This window comes from Peromyscus leucopus, chromosome 22 (assembly GCF_004664715.2).
Source record: "Peromyscus leucopus breed LL Stock chromosome 22, UCI_PerLeu_2.1, whole genome shotgun sequence".
Taxonomy (NCBI): Eukaryota; Metazoa; Chordata; class Mammalia; order Rodentia; family Cricetidae; genus Peromyscus; species Peromyscus leucopus.
In genome coordinates this window covers 37,928,525-37,946,418 of record NC_051081.1, presented here as the reverse complement: position 1 = coordinate 37,946,418, position 17,894 = coordinate 37,928,525, and the positions used below count along the sequence as shown (strand labels likewise).

The 17,894-nt window shown below is 38.2% G+C and overlaps 1 protein-coding gene across 3 annotated transcripts in view; it reads right to left on the bottom strand.

The window, feature by feature from the left end:
• Atad2b (ATPase family AAA domain containing 2B) overlaps window positions 1–17,894 on the bottom strand; it is a 132,108-nt gene that overhangs the window by 15,361 nt on the left and 98,853 nt on the right. Inside the window, exons 21-24 of one of the 3 annotated variants that reach the window (XM_028875559.2) lie at window positions 16,760–16,956; window positions 13,790–13,949; window positions 6,297–6,419; window positions 3,801–3,938 (exon numbers count right to left, since the gene is read on the bottom strand). In XM_028875559.2, the coding sequence (XP_028731392.1) occupies window positions 3,801–3,938; window positions 6,297–6,419; window positions 13,790–13,949; window positions 16,760–16,956 (618 nt within the window). The remainder of the gene's footprint in view (window positions 1–3,800; window positions 3,939–6,296; window positions 6,420–13,789; window positions 13,950–16,759; window positions 16,957–17,894) is intronic. The other 2 variants (XM_028875563.2, XM_037198134.1) reach the window with 2 other exon arrangements.

Below are 17,894 nucleotides of genomic sequence, written 5' to 3'. Positions count from 1 at the left end.
TGTAGAACTTAGAGTGCAATGTCAAGTGTACGTATTCTTTAGAGTAGACCCATCCTGGTCGAAATACAAACAAAAACCCTTGGCTCTTGTTATCCATGCAGCCTAATTCTTACAACCTCTGAGTAAAATGGATATGAAGTTAAAGATGAACTCAGACAAATGCAAACTTTTAAAACTTTACTGTTTGAGTTTGCTTGGCATTAATCTCTTCTACTACAGATTCTATTTTATAACCATTTCTAACTTTCAACGTTCAGGGACTAACCACAGAATACATTTAGAGAGTTATGTTACCAAGCTGCCCAGAAAGTTTGGGGCCAGAGCCTTGGATTTCTACCAGGAAGGTCAGTGTGTTGCAAGCAAGACCACGCAAAGACAGCACCTCAGCTATGGAGAAGAAAAAAAACCCCAACAAAAACCCTATAAGCCAATGCTACAGGACCCAATAGTTACAGATACCCCACAAACAAACAAACACCTGTTGCCTGTCCTTTAGAAAAAGGCATTACTTCTAGGATGGTCATAAATAGAAGCACTACAATAGGTTATGTGAACAATTTGGTTAGCAAACTGTTAACTTCCTCTAATACAAGTGGTTTACCCAATAGTGTCAACTTATTACAAAGGTATCTCCAAATATGTAGAATAATCAAGCCTTCTGCTATTAAGGCAACAACATCAAGAAAATACTGAAGCTAACCATTTGGTCAGTAATTGAAAAGGAAACCTATAAAAGCTGTATACTCTTAGGTGACAGAAATCATCATGAACTCTTTGAGTGGATAGTTGGGCTTCCAGCTGATACGTTGGAGCCAGAGACTTTTGATCTCCTTTCTGTGTATCAGAGGGAGCTGATGAAGCAGCTTGACTCCACTGGGAAATGCAGATCTTTAATATAAGCTGATAGTCTATCAACAGTGTACAGCAGGTTCACACACCACTTTAAGCCTTTAAAGCCTTTCCAAGAGTAGGTACAAATAAATGTAGTCATTATTATTCCTTCTTATCTAGTAGCTAGCATCTCTAAAATTAACTTAGTCATTTGACTGTTTATTTGTTCTTCAAAATTCAATGACTTAGAACTCACCTTTCATACTCTCTCCTCTATTTCTATCTTATAATTTATACTTCTAGATTGATTAATAGATGGAGGAAAATTTCTATATTAGTCTAATATTAAAAGCTGATATAAAAGCTCAGGTGACAGGCATCTACAATAATCACTGGAATGAAAAAAAGATGGCTGTTTTGTTCCAAAGGTAGATGTAAGGCTGTCACTGTGCCAACTAACTCTCAACACTAACCAGTCTAATTTTCAGTCATGAAACCAAAAATTATTACTAATTCTCACTCTACTTTTTAAGCCATGGATCTCCAGAGCAAGAAAAGCTTGAGCTCTGTTCAATTCTTTATATGTAGCACACTACACCAAGTCCAGAAGTTCACTGAAGCAAGTATACTTCTTATTCTTTCACACTGGTTAATAAGAGAGCGTGTGTAGACCCCACTCCAAAAACTAGCTGGGTAATTCAAACTGAAATCCATGGCATTGGGGGTTGGGGGTACAGACTCAAAGTTGAGTAGGAAGGATGGAAAGGTGAAAAGAGTGGTTGCAGGAGGAGTTGGGGGAGAGGGATTAATATTTTCAAAGTTCATTGTATGAAATTCTCAATGAATAAAAATAACATTGAGAAATGAGAAGAACATGTTCGTATTCTTTGGGACCTAGTATCATTACTTCTAATGGCAGGATTTTAGAAAAGTAAGAGAAACTGGTCAGAAAAGCACCACAGAAGTACAATTTTTAGTTTGGATGGCACATCTTCATAGTATGGACCATGTGGTATCGTACATATGTACATATGGAGACAGAATCCTTAACCTAACCACGTTTTTATTAACCTAGGGTGCTCCATTGAAACACTCATTTAGGGACACAACTTTTAAAGTCAGTTTTTATTGCACCACTGAGACTGTTTCCAAAGCCAAGACCTTCAAAAAGCCACTGTCCCTTGGGACACTTAGAGTTAAGATCTGTGTTAACCTAAACCAGACAAATGGTGTGTCACATGTGCCATCTACTGGTAAGAGAAAACAAAGCCCACTGCAGATCTGAAAGGACCTTCGTCCTCCCCTCCCTTCCTCCTATGGCTTCTGGAAATCAAATTCAGGTGCCAGGCTTACCCAGAAAGCACCTTTGTCCGCTAAGCCATCTTGCCTGCCCAGCTAAAACTCCTTAAGTGAATACTCAATACATTCTCATTAGCAGACATTAGTATCAATGCAGAGACATCCAGGATTTCAAAGTTTAAATGAGAGTACAATGTTACACAGTGGGACACAATCAGAGATATGACTAATAGCCTAGGCAGTGGTTTCAGAGCAACTAAATGCATCATGAAATCCTTTTTCAAACTTGTTCCATATGAATGTCACTTATTCAAAGAGGTCAAGGCTTTGTAAAGTGGGTATGAGCAGCTCTCCAGCCTCATTAGAGAAGTTTCTTTGTGCAGCTATGGTTAACACAGAAGTTTACAGTTGGTCAAAGTGCAAAGAGTAAGTACCAGTAGTGTACTCAGGCACAGATGTCACATTTGTATCATTCTCTACTTACTTGCCCCTCTCAACCCCCCAGCTCAGAAACCATTGCACAAGAGAAGGTGGAAAGGTTGTAAGAGCCAGAGGTCAGGGAGGACCAGAGCAAAACAGTGTCTTCTGGACATGCCAGGGCCATAGTGCTCATGAACTCAGAGCAGCAATGTTGTCTGTACGATTTGAAGCCACACAACAGTGTAGCACAGAGGCAGGAGGAACTAACGCAAGAGCCCCCATCCCTAATTGAGGAGCTACTGACAGTTGCTATCCTCTGGGAGAGGAGGAGCTGGGTTTTTTAAGGGTGTAGCCTCTGGTAGGTTCCCCCGTGCTCCAGTGGATAACCCCATACCCAGAATAAATGGACTTTTAAAGAGGACATGAAGTTGGGAGGGGTTGGGAATAAGGAATGGATCTGGAAGGAATTAAGAGGAGGAATGGGTAAATACAGTCAAACAATATTGTATAAAATTCTGGAAGAATTAATAAAAATACTATATTGTTTAAAAGTGGGTATGATTCATTCCTTCAAATTCACTATCATTTAGTAAAGAACATGCTATGGCCAGCTTTGCTGACAGAGCAATGTCATCATATTTAGGCCAGAGGAACAGCATGTATCTTTCCAGGCAGGCTATCTTTAATGAAACATGAAGACTACATCAGGAAGATGTTAGGTTTATTAACATTTGTCTTTCAGAAATACAACTGAACAATGAGTAAGTTTTTATGAAGATCTAGAAACTAAATTTTCCTTCTAAATATATCTCACAACGCTAAGACAAATTAGGCTGCTCGGATTGATTAAGCTCAGCATAAAATATTGCCTTAAAGGGGCAGACTTCCTGCTGTCAAACCATCATTTCCACATGATTCTCGTTGTACTTCTAACTACAAATAAAACATCCTGCATATCATGCAACGAGTGGGAAATAAGGACCAGGGGACAGAATCTGTTGCCTCTATTTCTCTATCCAAAATCCAGTGTTTAATACTGAAAATGTTTCAAGTGTTTCAGTTATCCAAAAAAAAAAAAAAGCATAAAAAATAGCAAATAAGGCAAAAGACAGAATTCTCATTCTGAACAAGCTCTTCTCTGGGAAGACAGGATTAAAGAGCTATGGACAAAGGGCAGTATGGTTTTGTGGACCGATCCTAGCACGTCTCAGCTATTGCCACTATTGACCAACATGCTCACAAATACTCACATGCACACTTATTTGCAGAGTTGTGCCAGGCATCCATTGGGTTTCTTTGTTTGTGCCGAAATGCCTCTTCCACTCTAGTCTCTGTCTTACGGGCACCAGGGCCATGAGGAGTTATTTGTTCTGCTGTTACTGATAAGCCTGCAAGCAGCAGATAAGCAATACCTATTTATGTTCTCAGATGCATAAATCAACAAAGTTTTTAAAAAATCTGAAATATGAAACTGAGTTTAAAAGTCATTAATTATACCTAGACAGTTTGTAATTCTGCTGAAATTACTGTCTTTTGTTTTAAGATGGGGAAGTAACTTGATACTAAAATCGTAAGAATAAAAATACCTGGCAGGCCATGCTTATCCTAATGCTCAAAGGAGCCTTATTTTTACTCATTTTAATTCCAAAAGAGATACATTTCACAATATGACTGTGGAATAAGGCTGTATATTGTTTAAAAGTCATGATCTCTACTATCTGAGAATGTACAGTAAGTGTACAGGGTCACTAAACTACATTCTCCTGAACAGTTTCAACCTGGCTTGCTGCCTCTCACACCATAATGCCCTAAGTTTCACTTCCTAGCACTATCTTCTGAAGAGTAACCATTCCATCTCAATTTTCTTCACTAGAATCTTTTCTTCCCTGTGATCTTAAGTGCTTGTGCTTCTCACAGCTCTCTCAATAACCTAGCTTCTTATTCTGATCTACAAGAAGCATCCTTTATGTGTATAGCACATACGTATGTATGTATTGTGGTTTTTCAAGACAAAGTCTCTGTGCAGCCTTGGCTGTCCTGGAACTCACTTTGTAGACCAGGTTGGCCTGGGACTCACAGAGATCCACCTGCCTCTGCCTCCCAAATGCTGGGATTAAAGGCATGCACCACCACCACTGTGTGTGGTTTTTAAATGATGTTATATAATATATCTCTTTAGTTCAAAGACCTCTAGCCTACTAGCCATATTTCTATCTGCCTACCTGATATCTCCAACCAGGTATCCTAAAAATAGGTCAAATTAAGGATAACTGGTTCATCTGTACATATACACAAACAAACAGTTTTTTAAAAAAATATGTTCCCTATTTTGACTGGCAGAATTGGTATATACTCATTCATTCAACTTGCAACATTCTTTCCCTTCAAAGCACCCTCTACTAGGCTAGGGATATAGCTCAGGTTGGCAGAGTATTTGCCTAGTATGTACCAAGTCATGGTTTTGATCCCCAGTATTGTATGAACTGGGTGTGGTAGCACAGATCTGTAATCCCAGTTTTTAGGAGGCAGAGAAGATAATATTATTCTTGGCTACACAGTGAATTTGAGGGCAACCTGAGCTATATGAGAACAAATCTCAGAAAGAAAGAAAAGGAAGAGAAGGTAGGCAGGCAGGCTGGCAGGCCAATCCCACAAAGTATTCTCTACACATGCATCACTCATATGATGCTCTTGTTTAGCTCCACTCTTCATTAATTAAAATGCATATTGTTTCACTACCTTTTTCCTTAGGAGTCTTACTGAGATACAATTTATATAACACAAAAACCACTTATTTTATACATAAATTTTTTTTAGCAAATGTCCATTTTGTAGTCGCCCATAGAAATCTATGGCTGTCCCAGACAGCCACCTGCCATTTTATACGGGAGGACAACATTCAATAGATGGTCTTTCATACTGCCTTATTCCATGTAGCACTGTTTTTTAAGTCCTGTATCATTTTATATTAGTACTTCACTGAGTAATATGGACTAGGATGCACTATGCTTTGCTACTCATTAACCAGGTGATAGACATTTGTATTTTTTCCAGTTTTTATTTATTATGAATAATACTCCTATGAATATTCACGTACATGTTTCATATGGGCACATACTCATTTTGCTTGGCTAGATTCCAAGGAAGAGAACTACTGAATAATCCAGCAAATCTATGTTTGCCTCTGTGGAAACTGAAACATAGCTCTCACAGTTTTTAACTCAATCTTTCATTTTCCTAAAACACTGAGAACATGTTATTTCTTGCCGCTAAAGTGATCTAACCAATTCCACTGCTTGAAGTCGATGGGCTCTTTCTTTTGCCACTGGCATTCCTCTCCCTCCTACTGAAGTTCCTCTAGGACACAGCTGTACAGCCAATAAACAGACCATATGCTTATTTGTGTCTCTAATTAAAAAATTACACATAAGTGTTAACACACTGGGAAAAATATTTATACAAAAAGTTTAAGTACTGGTAGTAGATGTGAAATGATGAAAACTAAAATCTCTTCAGCTATAAATGCAGATATAATATGTAAATTATTTAAGAAATTTCACTAATACTTTTTTCCTTTAACATGCACCATTGCACTCAAACTTTCACAGGTGAAGTTTTGAAATATCCTTTAGAATTTACATGACCCATGTTAATACCAAAAATTAATATGAGGTTGTTAGTGGAGACAGAGTACAATCTGGTGTCCTGTGTCACAGGAAGATGAATAAAATGAACAGAGAACTTACCTCTTTTTATTCTTGCTTCCTTAATTTCTTCACAGAGTTTATTAAATTCTGGGTCCAATTCAGCTGCAATGATGGCATGTGCAGTGTCCTTCAGGGTACAAGCTCTGTGCCTAATAATTTTGTCTGTTAAAAAAAGTTGGCATAAATTTATTTTAGATAAGAATGGAATAAAATTAACTCTGAATGCCTTGAAAAGTAAAAGATACAAACATTTAAATTATAAACCCATGTTTAGGTAAGAAAAGAATCATTTAAGAGGTGGGTAAAAATATGAGCTATTCTATGAATAGCTTGGAAAATTGAACTTTTAAGATCTCAAAATACTCTATTAAATCATTACCTCAAAATATGGTTTTATTTTTACTTTCTAAAAATAAAATATAATTTTCAAAGAATTGGGGATATGCTCTATGCCCCACAGTTGCTGCAGATGGATACCAGGGACTCGAGGGCCAGTGAGCGGGCTCAGTGGACAATGCATTTGCTGGAGCTTGGCAATCTGACTTCTATCCCTGGGACCCATGTAAAGGTAGATGAGAACAAACTCCACGAAGTGATCCTCTGACACCCTCACACTAAGCATGGCATGTGCACCCCACACACACAAATACAACTAAAAGATTATTATTTTTTAAACCAGAGTAGCTAGTCAAAATTGTGCTAAAGAACACAAAATATTCTGAGTAAGGGAGCTTTCTTGTAAAATGTGACAAAACCAGATAAATGCAGAAAAACTACCCAATCTAAAGTATGCAAGACTATTAGGCAAAGCCCAATGTCACAGTATACACTTATAACCCCAGCACTTAGACCACCAATTCCAAGAAGTCCTAGCTACTTCACAGCATGATCTTGTCTGAGAAACATAGCAACAAACAAAGCCCCAAGCACAACATTGGTGGGCAGAGGCAGAGAGAAGCACCCGGGGTTCTAGGTGTCACCACAGCAAGGGACACTGTCATAGGAAAGGCTGGATCATGAACAATCAGTGGTGCTCTCTGGGTTCCGGGGCTCCAGATGTGAAAACACAGAAAAATGCAAGATGACTTAGAACAGTCTGAGCCTGGCATGGTGGCGCACACCTCTAAGGGAAAAGCAGGAGGATCCGTTCAAGGTTATTTTCTGCTATGCAAAAGTTCCAACCCAGCGTAGGTAATGTGAGACCCTATCTCAAGAATAAAACCAAGACGAAGAATCCAAAATAAATATTTACTTTTCTCTCTGTAGTAAAGGCATAAACACTTATGACTATAGTGTACTGTGGAAATCTTATAAAAACAAACAGCGCATGTACAGCACTGGTACATTTCTTTCTGATGTATGTTCTCTAAATATTCATTCAACAAACACTGTTCACAATACTAGAAAAACTGAAGTAACAATTACACAGAGGTACCCCCTCACACATACACACACAAAAAAAAATCAGACATGGTTCCAACAAAATTACAATTTTCAGACTACATAGGAAAGTATCGTTAAATAATATCTCAGCTGGAGAGGGGAAAGAGTGCTTGCTGCTGCTATTCCAGGACCAGAGTTCAGTCCTAGCCCCATTTCAGGTAGCTCACAACCACTTGAAACTCTGGCTCCAGAGAATCAGATACCCTCTTCTGCCTCTGCAGACACAAGCACACACATGCACACACCCACATACATACATACACACAGAGAGACAGTCTTTAAAATAAGAATCTCATACATAAAAAGCCTTCTCCCTCAAAAGACAAAACAAGTAACAACAAAAATACAAAACGCCAATCTGACTGATGACTATGAAGAAAAGTCAAATTTCACCTAAGTTCTGAGGAGCCTCTCAAGGAAGAGGCACATGGGCGGGTGTGAACAAGCTTTGGAGTGGCAGACAGAGGAGGGGACCACTACAGGTACAGACTGTGTCATGTCCAAGAGCTAGGGCAGTTAGTGAAACTGAAATGTTATCTGGTGGAGAGAACCCAATAGCCAAGTACCAGGCCTTCTCCAAAGAGTTCAAAATTTATCCTACAAGTAATGAAAGGTCACTGAAAAGCCATGAACAAGGAAGTAACATGACTCAAATTTACATCTTCAAAATCCCATCCCGGCTGTTATCTAGAGACTGGATTAGAGGGATTAAGATACAATCCAGAAGCATAATCACAAAGCTCTTTAAGGAAGTGAGAGAGAGCACAACTGGAACTAGAGTGATGAAAAGAGATTAGAGATCTGAAACGGACTCTCAACCACAGGAAAGGGTGATAAAGTAGATGAGGGGGCTGATAAATATCAAAGGTAATTCTCTAGCTTCTTGCATCCAAAAGGGGGAAGGGAAAGAGAGAAGTGCAGTTTATAAAGATACACACACAAAACAACAACATGGAATGGACAGAGAAAGAAAGAAGGGAAAAGTTAGAGATTACTTTTAATGAATTTAGCTTTAGGCATTTTGGTTTTAAGATGCTTAAAATATATCCCAATGGAGATATATAAGCACACGAACACAGGCTCAATTCTATCAATGACCAAAAAAACACACTGATTTCTTTCAATCTGCGTCTGTTATATTTTCTCTGTCTTTTTTCCAAAAAGATTGATTTTATTTATGTATATATGCACATCTGCATGTGTCCTCAGATTCCCTCAGAGCTGGAGTTACAGACCGCTATGAGCCACCCCATGTGGGAACTGAAAACCAAACCCAGATCCTCTACAAGAGTAATTCTTCTGCCTCATCCTTGCAAGTGTATCCAACCCTGTCTTTGTAGTTTGTTTGTTTGTTTGGTTGGTTGGTTGGCTGGTTTTTTGAGACAGGGTTTCTCTATTTAAGAGTCCCTGGCTATCCTGGAACTTGCTCTGTAGACCAGGCTGGCCTTGAACACACAGAGATCTGCCTCTGCCTCCCAAGTGGTAGTATTAAAGGCCTGTGCCTAGCTCCAGTCTTTTGTTTTTAAATTGGGGTATTTACTGTTTACTAAATTCTGAGCTATGTTTCAATGTCTTGGATATGTTTAAGCTCTTATATTTCCGTATATGATCCACTGAATCAACTTTTATATAGAGATCAGGGAATTTTGATTGCATACTGATATCTAATTGTTCCAGCACTATTTGTTAAAAAAGATATTTGTTTAGGTCACGAGTTTTCTCAGCCGTTTTTGATGCTTCTCACTGCATATATATCTTTGTCACACTTCCTCCTACTATGAGGTTTTGATAACTAGTACTTATTTTTTTAGGCTTATTTATTCTATCTGATGTGTAGGAGTGTTTTTGCCTGCATGTATGTTTGTGCACAATATTCCTGTCTGGTGCCCAAGGAGATTAGAAAAGGGCATAAGAGAAGGGATAGATATGGTCAAGATATATTGTGCACGTCTGAAATTATTAAAGAAAAAAGAAAATATTCTAAAAAAAAATAAAAGTTCTAGACAGTTGGGGTTGTGTTACACGTAACTGTTACAGGGTGAACTGTATTCCCTCAAATTTTACATGTACTTCAGAATATGACTGTATTTGGAAATAAGCCATTCTAAAGAGGTAATTAGGTGAAAAGGAGGCTAGGTTATAATCCACAGTGCCTGGTGTCCTTTTACAAGACAATCTGGACACACTAGGTATACACGCAGACAGAGAAAAGGCTACAGGGAGAAGGCTATGTGGGAAACCGTGAGGAGTGCTCTTGGGAAGAGATCAAACTCACTGACTCATCTTGAACTAATTCACCTCCAACACTGAGAAAAAACTTTGGTTGCTTAGTGCTCCTGGTCTGTCTTATTTTGTATGTTAATCCTAGCAGGTAAGTACAATGGCATGCAGACCAAAATCTGCCATACAGGAGTCATATTACTGACCTATCATAATACTAACACAGGTTACACATCTCTGTCTCAAGGAATTAGAAGTGTCACAGACATCCTTATATACCAAGTACCCTGCTCAGGAATTAGGGAATGGTAGTCATAAGCACTAACAGAAATATAAGTGAGTTTGGTTAAGTCTGAAATTCATGAGGTACAACTATGACAAAGTTGAAAATGTACTGAGTGGACTACAGACAGGTCCAAAAAATGAGTGCCTTTGGAATTCTGACCCCAGGCAATTGACACAAAATGTTAGGAGTCTGTGAAGACTGTAAGATTAAGGATGAATTTCAGCAAAATTGGTCAAACGATGATAGGTCTAAGAATTGTCCTAGAGGTGAGGTAAAGATGCATTTTAAGACCAACAATACAGAGTGGTCAAATTTAATTCATCATGTCCTATCCCTAAGATAATAATTAGAGTCAAATGTCTCACCCTGGTCACATTTAGAAGCTACAAGTTAAATTTCTCATCACTTCACATTTAATTTCCATCCACCTCATCCTCGTGCGAGATAATCTGGTAAACATGTAGCCATATTTAACTTCCAAAGACTTTTCTCTGTATAAGTAGTTTCCCCATACCCCCAATGGCCATGTGTTCTGCCAAGCAGATCGTTGTAAACATTTAAATACTCATGGGACCTTGTAAAAGTAATCCAACATTCATGCAATTTCCACTTGCTACACAACAGACCCTGAGGTTGTTTTATAGGAAAATACATAACAAGTAGCTCAGCTGCTAAGAAAAAAATTTTCTCTTGTTGACTAAAGATATAAGAGGGGTGGGCGTGAACACAGCAGACATTCCTGATACATTCTTTGTATCTATCTTTAAGGAACAGAGGAAAGTCCCAAATATACCACATAAGCTCCACCCGTGAAACAGTCATGGCCTCTAGTAAACCAACACATTCTACAGTAAAAGGTAATATCACATCAGAAAGCATTGCATCTTCCTTGAAACCAGTATTTATATCAATGGGGTTATAATAAACTATCTGGTGGGAAATTTGGATTTATTTCCTAACCTAGCTTCCTCTAACATACATTTAGGCTCATTTTCATGGTCCCTAGATTTGTTTCCAAATATGTTTAAATTTCAAGTGTGATCCTGGAACTGTAATAAACACAAACTGGGGGTCTTCCTAGATTATATATGTACATACCTGCTATGGAACACCAAACAAACCACAATTTAAATAATGATGAGAATATAAGAATATAAATATCACCAGGCAGTGGTGGCACACACCTTTAATCCAGCACTGAGGAGGCAGAGGCAGGCAGACCTCTGTGAGTTCGAGGTCAGGTTGGTCTATAGAGCCAGTTTCAGGACAGCCAGGGCTGCACAGAGAAACCCTGTCTCGAAACCCACGCCTCTTCAAAAGAGAATATAAATATCAACAGCCAACCTGTAAGGAATACTTCCAACTCAAGGAATTAGGCTAGGGGCTTGACGTATTTAATTTGAACAATAGGAAAATGGCAACACCGTAACATTCAACATAATACACTTTTTTATTTGATCCTTACAACAACCCCAAGTAAGGAATTCCATTGTTACCCCTACTATATAAATAGGAAAACTAGAGAGTAGCAGCATAGACAGAAGCATACATCACAGCACATTCCCGCCACACCACCGCATACCAGAAGCTGAGGGCACAAGGTCAAAGCCACACGCAGTCACTGCCATCTGATCTCATCTGAGCGACAATGAAAGGGGTAAAAGGAGCTTGAAATTCACCTGTTTCCTACACCCATTCTGTGCAGCATGACATAAGAAACCCTCATGGACATCAAATTACTGCACTAACAAAATCTGAAGATACACACATAACTATATAATTTTTATTTGGGAAGTACTATAAGGGATGAAATTTAGGGCCTCACACATTTTAGGAAAGCTCTCAATCACTGTGCTATATCTCCAGCCCTTCCTTTATTTAAAGTTCTTTTTTTTTTCTTTTTCAAGACAGGGTTTCTCTGTGTAACAGCTCTGGCTGTCCAGGAACTCGCTTTATAGACCAGGCTGGCCTCGAACTAAGAGATCCACCTGCCTCTGCCTCCTGAGTGCTGGGATCAAAGGCGTACACCACCATACCCAGAGTCTTAAGTTGCTGGAATTACAAATCTGTGCCATTTTATAAAAATATTTATTCATATTTATAATAGAGGGGGAAAGAACTAAAAGATCTAATATGTCCAGGAATAGGCCCTTAGTTATATTACATCTATATATAATTTTTTCTTTTTTCTTTTTTCTTTTTTTTTTTGGTTTTTCGAGACAGGGTTTCTCTGTGTAGAGTTAGCCTAGCATGATCAGCTTAATCTCAAAATGTATTCATGTTTAAAAAAGCACCACACAAAGCCACTGTGTGACGATGATGGGCCAAATAAAAAAATTCTGTAATTACATCTAAGCACAGAACAAAACATGAACACTGTCCTAAGCACAAAAATGACCACACATAATCCTATTCTCACTATGTCCTGCTTAGGGGTGTTAGTGCTGCTTGATTCTTCTGTAAATACATACACACACACACACACACACACACACACACACACACACACACACACACTTAAAAATATTTGAGGTGGGGGAGACAAGGCTGCATACATGTGGAGTTCAGAGGACAATTTGCAGAAATAGATCCTCTCCTATCACTTGGCATCCAGGGATCAAACTCAGGTCTCCAGGCTTGGTAGAAGACACCTTTACTTGCTGAGCTATCTCAACCAGCTCACTTCCTAAGTTCTTAGAATACCTAATCACAAAATAGTCTGGCTACCTAGCAACATCCAACTCACTGCTAAGTCCCACTTTCTCACACTTTCCCTAACATTACATAATACCAAATCCTTAATGATTGCCATGACATGCATTCTTGTTATAAAAACCATCTCTATTTACAACCAATCCACCTTGTTTAACTATAGGTATGTTCTTAGTGCTTCTTTCTGGAGGGCAATGACAAGAGCTGCAACTACAGACTAACAGGCATGTCCAACCTGTAGCCCACTAGAGACGTGATTTCCAGGACAGCTACAAACCTGACCTGCACATTTGATGATAATAACATCATGTCACTGTGTCAAAAGGATTGACGCCTCTGGAAAGTATAGAATGGAATGAGGAGTAAAATAAAATTAAAAAAGAATACCTCCACTATACAGAAGGGATAATTCTGATACATAGGGCTGGGCATGGCATGCTCTAATTCCAGCACTGAGTAGGCAGAGACAAGAGTATCTCTGTGAGTCTGAGCCCAGACTGGTTTACATTAAGCCAGGGCTATACAGTGTGATCCTATACATTGTCTTATTTTTAAGAGTTTGATATATAAACTTATCCAATCCTGACTTCCCACAAATTAAAAATTCTGTGTTTAGTGGACTACTGATGACTAATATTGGCTAAACAAATTTTAAGTTAAGTTCATTTGCTAACTATTCCATCAGTCTGAATAAAATTAGAATTCAGTATAAGAATTAAAAGGAAAATGGAAAGTAAATCCTGCACAAAAACACAGTGCCTAGAACTATAAAACCTTCTTGCTTAGGCATGGTGTTTCCAGGTAGGTTATTACTTTTTAAAACAGGCACACATGAATGCCAAAACTGGCACCTTGCCCTAAGTGTCCTTACCTCCAGGGTCCTTGTCTGGATTGTATTCTAAAGCATTGCTACAGATGAGGTCAATATCTTGCAGGAAATCTTTAGCCGTTAGATAATTATGTTTATCAATTTTAGTTATTACTGTTGATAAATCCATTGGTTCTTTGATTACTTCAAGATAATCTGAAACCTAAAACAAATAGGACGCTTTAATAAAAATTACATCTAGCTGTTTATATGCTTTAGTTCATAAAAGCACAAATTGAAAACAGACAACTTAAATTTAAGTAGTTAATTATAGAAGAGTAAAATGACAGTGCTATTCATGGCTATTTATTCTACTAAAGTTACTATCTGACATACTTTCCATGAAAAGCTTCATGGTGCTCATCTTGAAATCTGAAACCAACAGTCAGTTTTGGGTTTTAAATCCTTTGGGTTTATCTGAGAAGAGAATGTGTGGGTAAAGTACCCAATAAGCATCAGTAAGTGTTGTTACCTCAAGAAAAAGAAAAACAAAGGAAAATAAAAGCAGAGATTTTCATACTACTAGAGAATTTCTGGTATGCGTTTTAGTTTTTTCAACAAACTTTTCTTTTTTAACTCTATGATAAGGTGAACCATTTCATGGAAAGTATCTTCTACTCCTTTGGAGTCATTACACACATTCTGAGTCAATTAAATAAGTATTGTTTTTCTAACTTGTAAAGGGTTTGCTGGACTTGTCTCTACATTCAGTCAGGATTTATATAGTAAGTTTTACATTTTAATGTCACATAACCAGTAAGGAAGGATTAGCAAGCTCTGTCTATTGTTTTCTCAAGTGGCAATCTCAAGTAGTGAACTGTGGTCTGAGAGCAGCATGAGCAATGTCTAAAACTAGCTCAGGACCAACTTCTGGACAGTTTCTACTCTCTCAAAGTGAGGTTTGTTTTCATACAGCTTCTGATGACACTGATGTCATGATCTTAAGTTTATACATTTATAAACAGAAAGGCACTTTGAGTTTTATACTATTAAGAGTATGAAATTTTAGCACATGCTTAATTTTAAATTCAGTATGCTTTTTAATGTTTTGCTTCCTTCAGGTGACTTTCAATTTGATAGATTTTAGCCACTTCTAACTCACTATTTGAATATACACTTTTATGTCTTAAACCACTCAGGTATTATCTTGTTTTCCCTTTTCTAGTCTTCCCCTGATACTCCTACTTCAGCTTTGAGAGCAAGACCAGAATGAAAATAGATGGAAAAGAGGATCATAACATTAACTGAAATTTTTACCTACACCTAGTTAGCATTTCTATTCCTTTCCATTTCCTTACCATGATTTACAACACTTATGTTATGTTCTCTTAAAAATAGATGACAATTGAAATCTGCCAAAAATTCTGTGATTAGGAGGGAAAAAAAAGCTTCTTGAGAGAGAAGAAAACCAGTTCATCTAAGCATGGGAGGCTGGCTCTTCTTTTAACAGCCTTCAGGGCTGGGGCACAGTTTGCTTGGTGGAGCCTTGCTGAGCATGTAAGACTTAGTTCTTAGGACCATGAAAAGCAATCTTTAAAATTAACTGATAGTTTCAAATGAAAACACTGTAAGGAAAAATATTATCTAAAAATTTGTGGGGTTTTTTTTTTTGTTTTTTGTTTTTTTTTTAGCTAAAAGCATTTCTTACATGTCTTACATGTCCTGTTATTCCAGTGGGAAAAGGCAGAAAGAAGGTAGCTATGGTGGAAAGGATGAAAGACTGCGGGCTTTCAAGCATGGTGGTGCATGCCTATAATCTCAAAATTTGAGCTGGAGGATTGCAAGTTCAAAGTCATCCAGGTCTCATAATGAGACTCTGTCTTGAATTAAAAGAAAGACTATGGGCTTTAAATTTGAAAAAACTTCCAAAACTTGACTATATCACCAGTAAACTTCCTCAACTGTGACACTAGAAGAGTAATACAATGACCTTGCATGCTTTTTGAAAAAGTCAAATGGACAATGCTACACATTGTAGATAAACATTCAAATAAGAATTCTGACAGTCCCTTTATTCCAAAAGAAGGGAAGATGTGTATTTTCGGACTCGTTGAATGGAAAAATGTAACGCTAACTCATTCTTCCCAGTCACAGATGACGTAATGGTTCCAAAGGAATCTGCTCAGGTCCAAAAACACAGATTTCACAATTAGGACACAACATTAAATTTTGAATCATTTTATAATTCAAATATTTTTAGAGACAAAAAAAAAAAAAAAGAACTAAAAACACCAAAACTGCTCAAACATGGAGTCTGAACTATAAGGAGAAGGCCAGTAAAGATTATATTGTGGTCATCCACACTATATTATCCCAGGATAAAGTTGTTTTCTTTTTCATTGATGGCATTCTAGTATATTCCAAATGGAAAATTCCTTTTCTCACCATCACAAACCAAGTTCCCACAATTACACAGAACAACACACAAAGAAAATGAGGAATTTTCCACTGGGAGCAGAGAATATCTTTGGAGAGGACAGATTTAAGTACATGGGATGTGCTTAACTTCCAGCAGTGACTTAGCAAGAAGCCCTTCTAAAGCAGACTAAAGACTAGGTGGAGGAAAAGCTTTCCCGCCTCTTCTCACAGACACCAACAGTTAAGGAAATGCCAATACTGGCACCAATGCATTGATGTCAATGTACTTTTAAAAGCAGGATTTATCCTGGAATAAAAATAGTCTATTATGGACATTTCACGAAAGTAAATTTAATCCTCCTCTTAAATTGAAGAGTAGGTGATCACAGATATCAGTAATAATTAAGAGGACATATACAAATTGGTCACTAATTCCACTCAAAAGTCACCAGATGTTTGCTGGTGACACTGATAGTTATCACATGGATTAAAATTGTATATGCTAGGGGTAATATTCATCCATGCCTTTGCTTTTTTTCCTTCCAAAAAAGATGTCAATATTTTTTTTCTTTTAGCCAGTTCAACTTCACTGTTTGCACACTACTGAAACAAGACCTCTTCAATATCCACCGGTTTGCTGAAGATGTTAAAGCGTTTATCTGTGGCCAGCCTCTTGGTGACATCCCTGAGAAACAACCGCAACTCTCTTAATGTATTTTCCTCCTGGTCTTCCATCCGATTTTTTTCTGATTCTGATAACTGACGAGGAGGAGATGGTAGTGCAAGCGGGAGCACTTCCATAGCACACAGAGCTACAAAGAGAAGAAAAGGCATTAAGATTTTAGCATGGCAGCCGGGCGTTGGTGGCGCACGCCTTTAATCCCAGCACTCGGGAGGCAGAGCCAGGCGGATCTCTGTGAGTTCGAGGCCAGCCTGGGCTACCAAGTGAGCTCCAGGAAAGGCGCAAAGCTACACAGAGAAACCCTGTCTCGAAAAACCAAAAAAAAAAAAAAAAAAAAAAGATTTTAGCATGGCAAGGCAGGACTCAGGTGGACTTCTTACATTCTCTCAAAACGATCTTTAAAGAAAAGGAAAGTACAAGTATGTGAGAACCATAAACACCCAAGTAGTAAAACTTCAAATGGAAATTAAAAGGGAGTAAGAAGATAACTCACAATAAGCCCCCTAGTCCTCTAAGATTCTACCCCCATGTGTTTTGGGCACCCCAAGTAGGGACCGTGAATAATACCTACAAGGATGGAAGAAAAAGGAAAGTAGAAACTATGGGTGCACCCGTAGGTGTGCATGTATCTGTATTTCGGGGTGTAGACCTGTGCATATGTGTCTAGGTCAGAGGAAGGCACCATTGTCTACCACTCTCAGTCACATTCCTTCAAGGCAGGGTCTCTCACTCAAGCTCAAGCCTACATTTTCCAGTGAGACTGTCTTCCTCCACATAGGGTTACAGGCAGCACTGGACCATGTCCAGTTTGTACATGGGCACTAGGACTCTGAGTTCCATGCTTGGACAGCATGTTCCTAAGCATTAAGGTATCTCTCCAGCCTCACAGAGCGGAAAGCTTAAAAGTTTAAGGTTGTGGAAGAGTTGGAAACCCAGGCTGAAGTAGCATATGTAAAATCTGTAATACCGTTATGTACCTAAAACAAACTAAACATCTTAAGACATTAATTTTCTAATGAGAATATCCTCTAATTCCTTTAAATATTTTCCTGGCAAAATAGATGGACA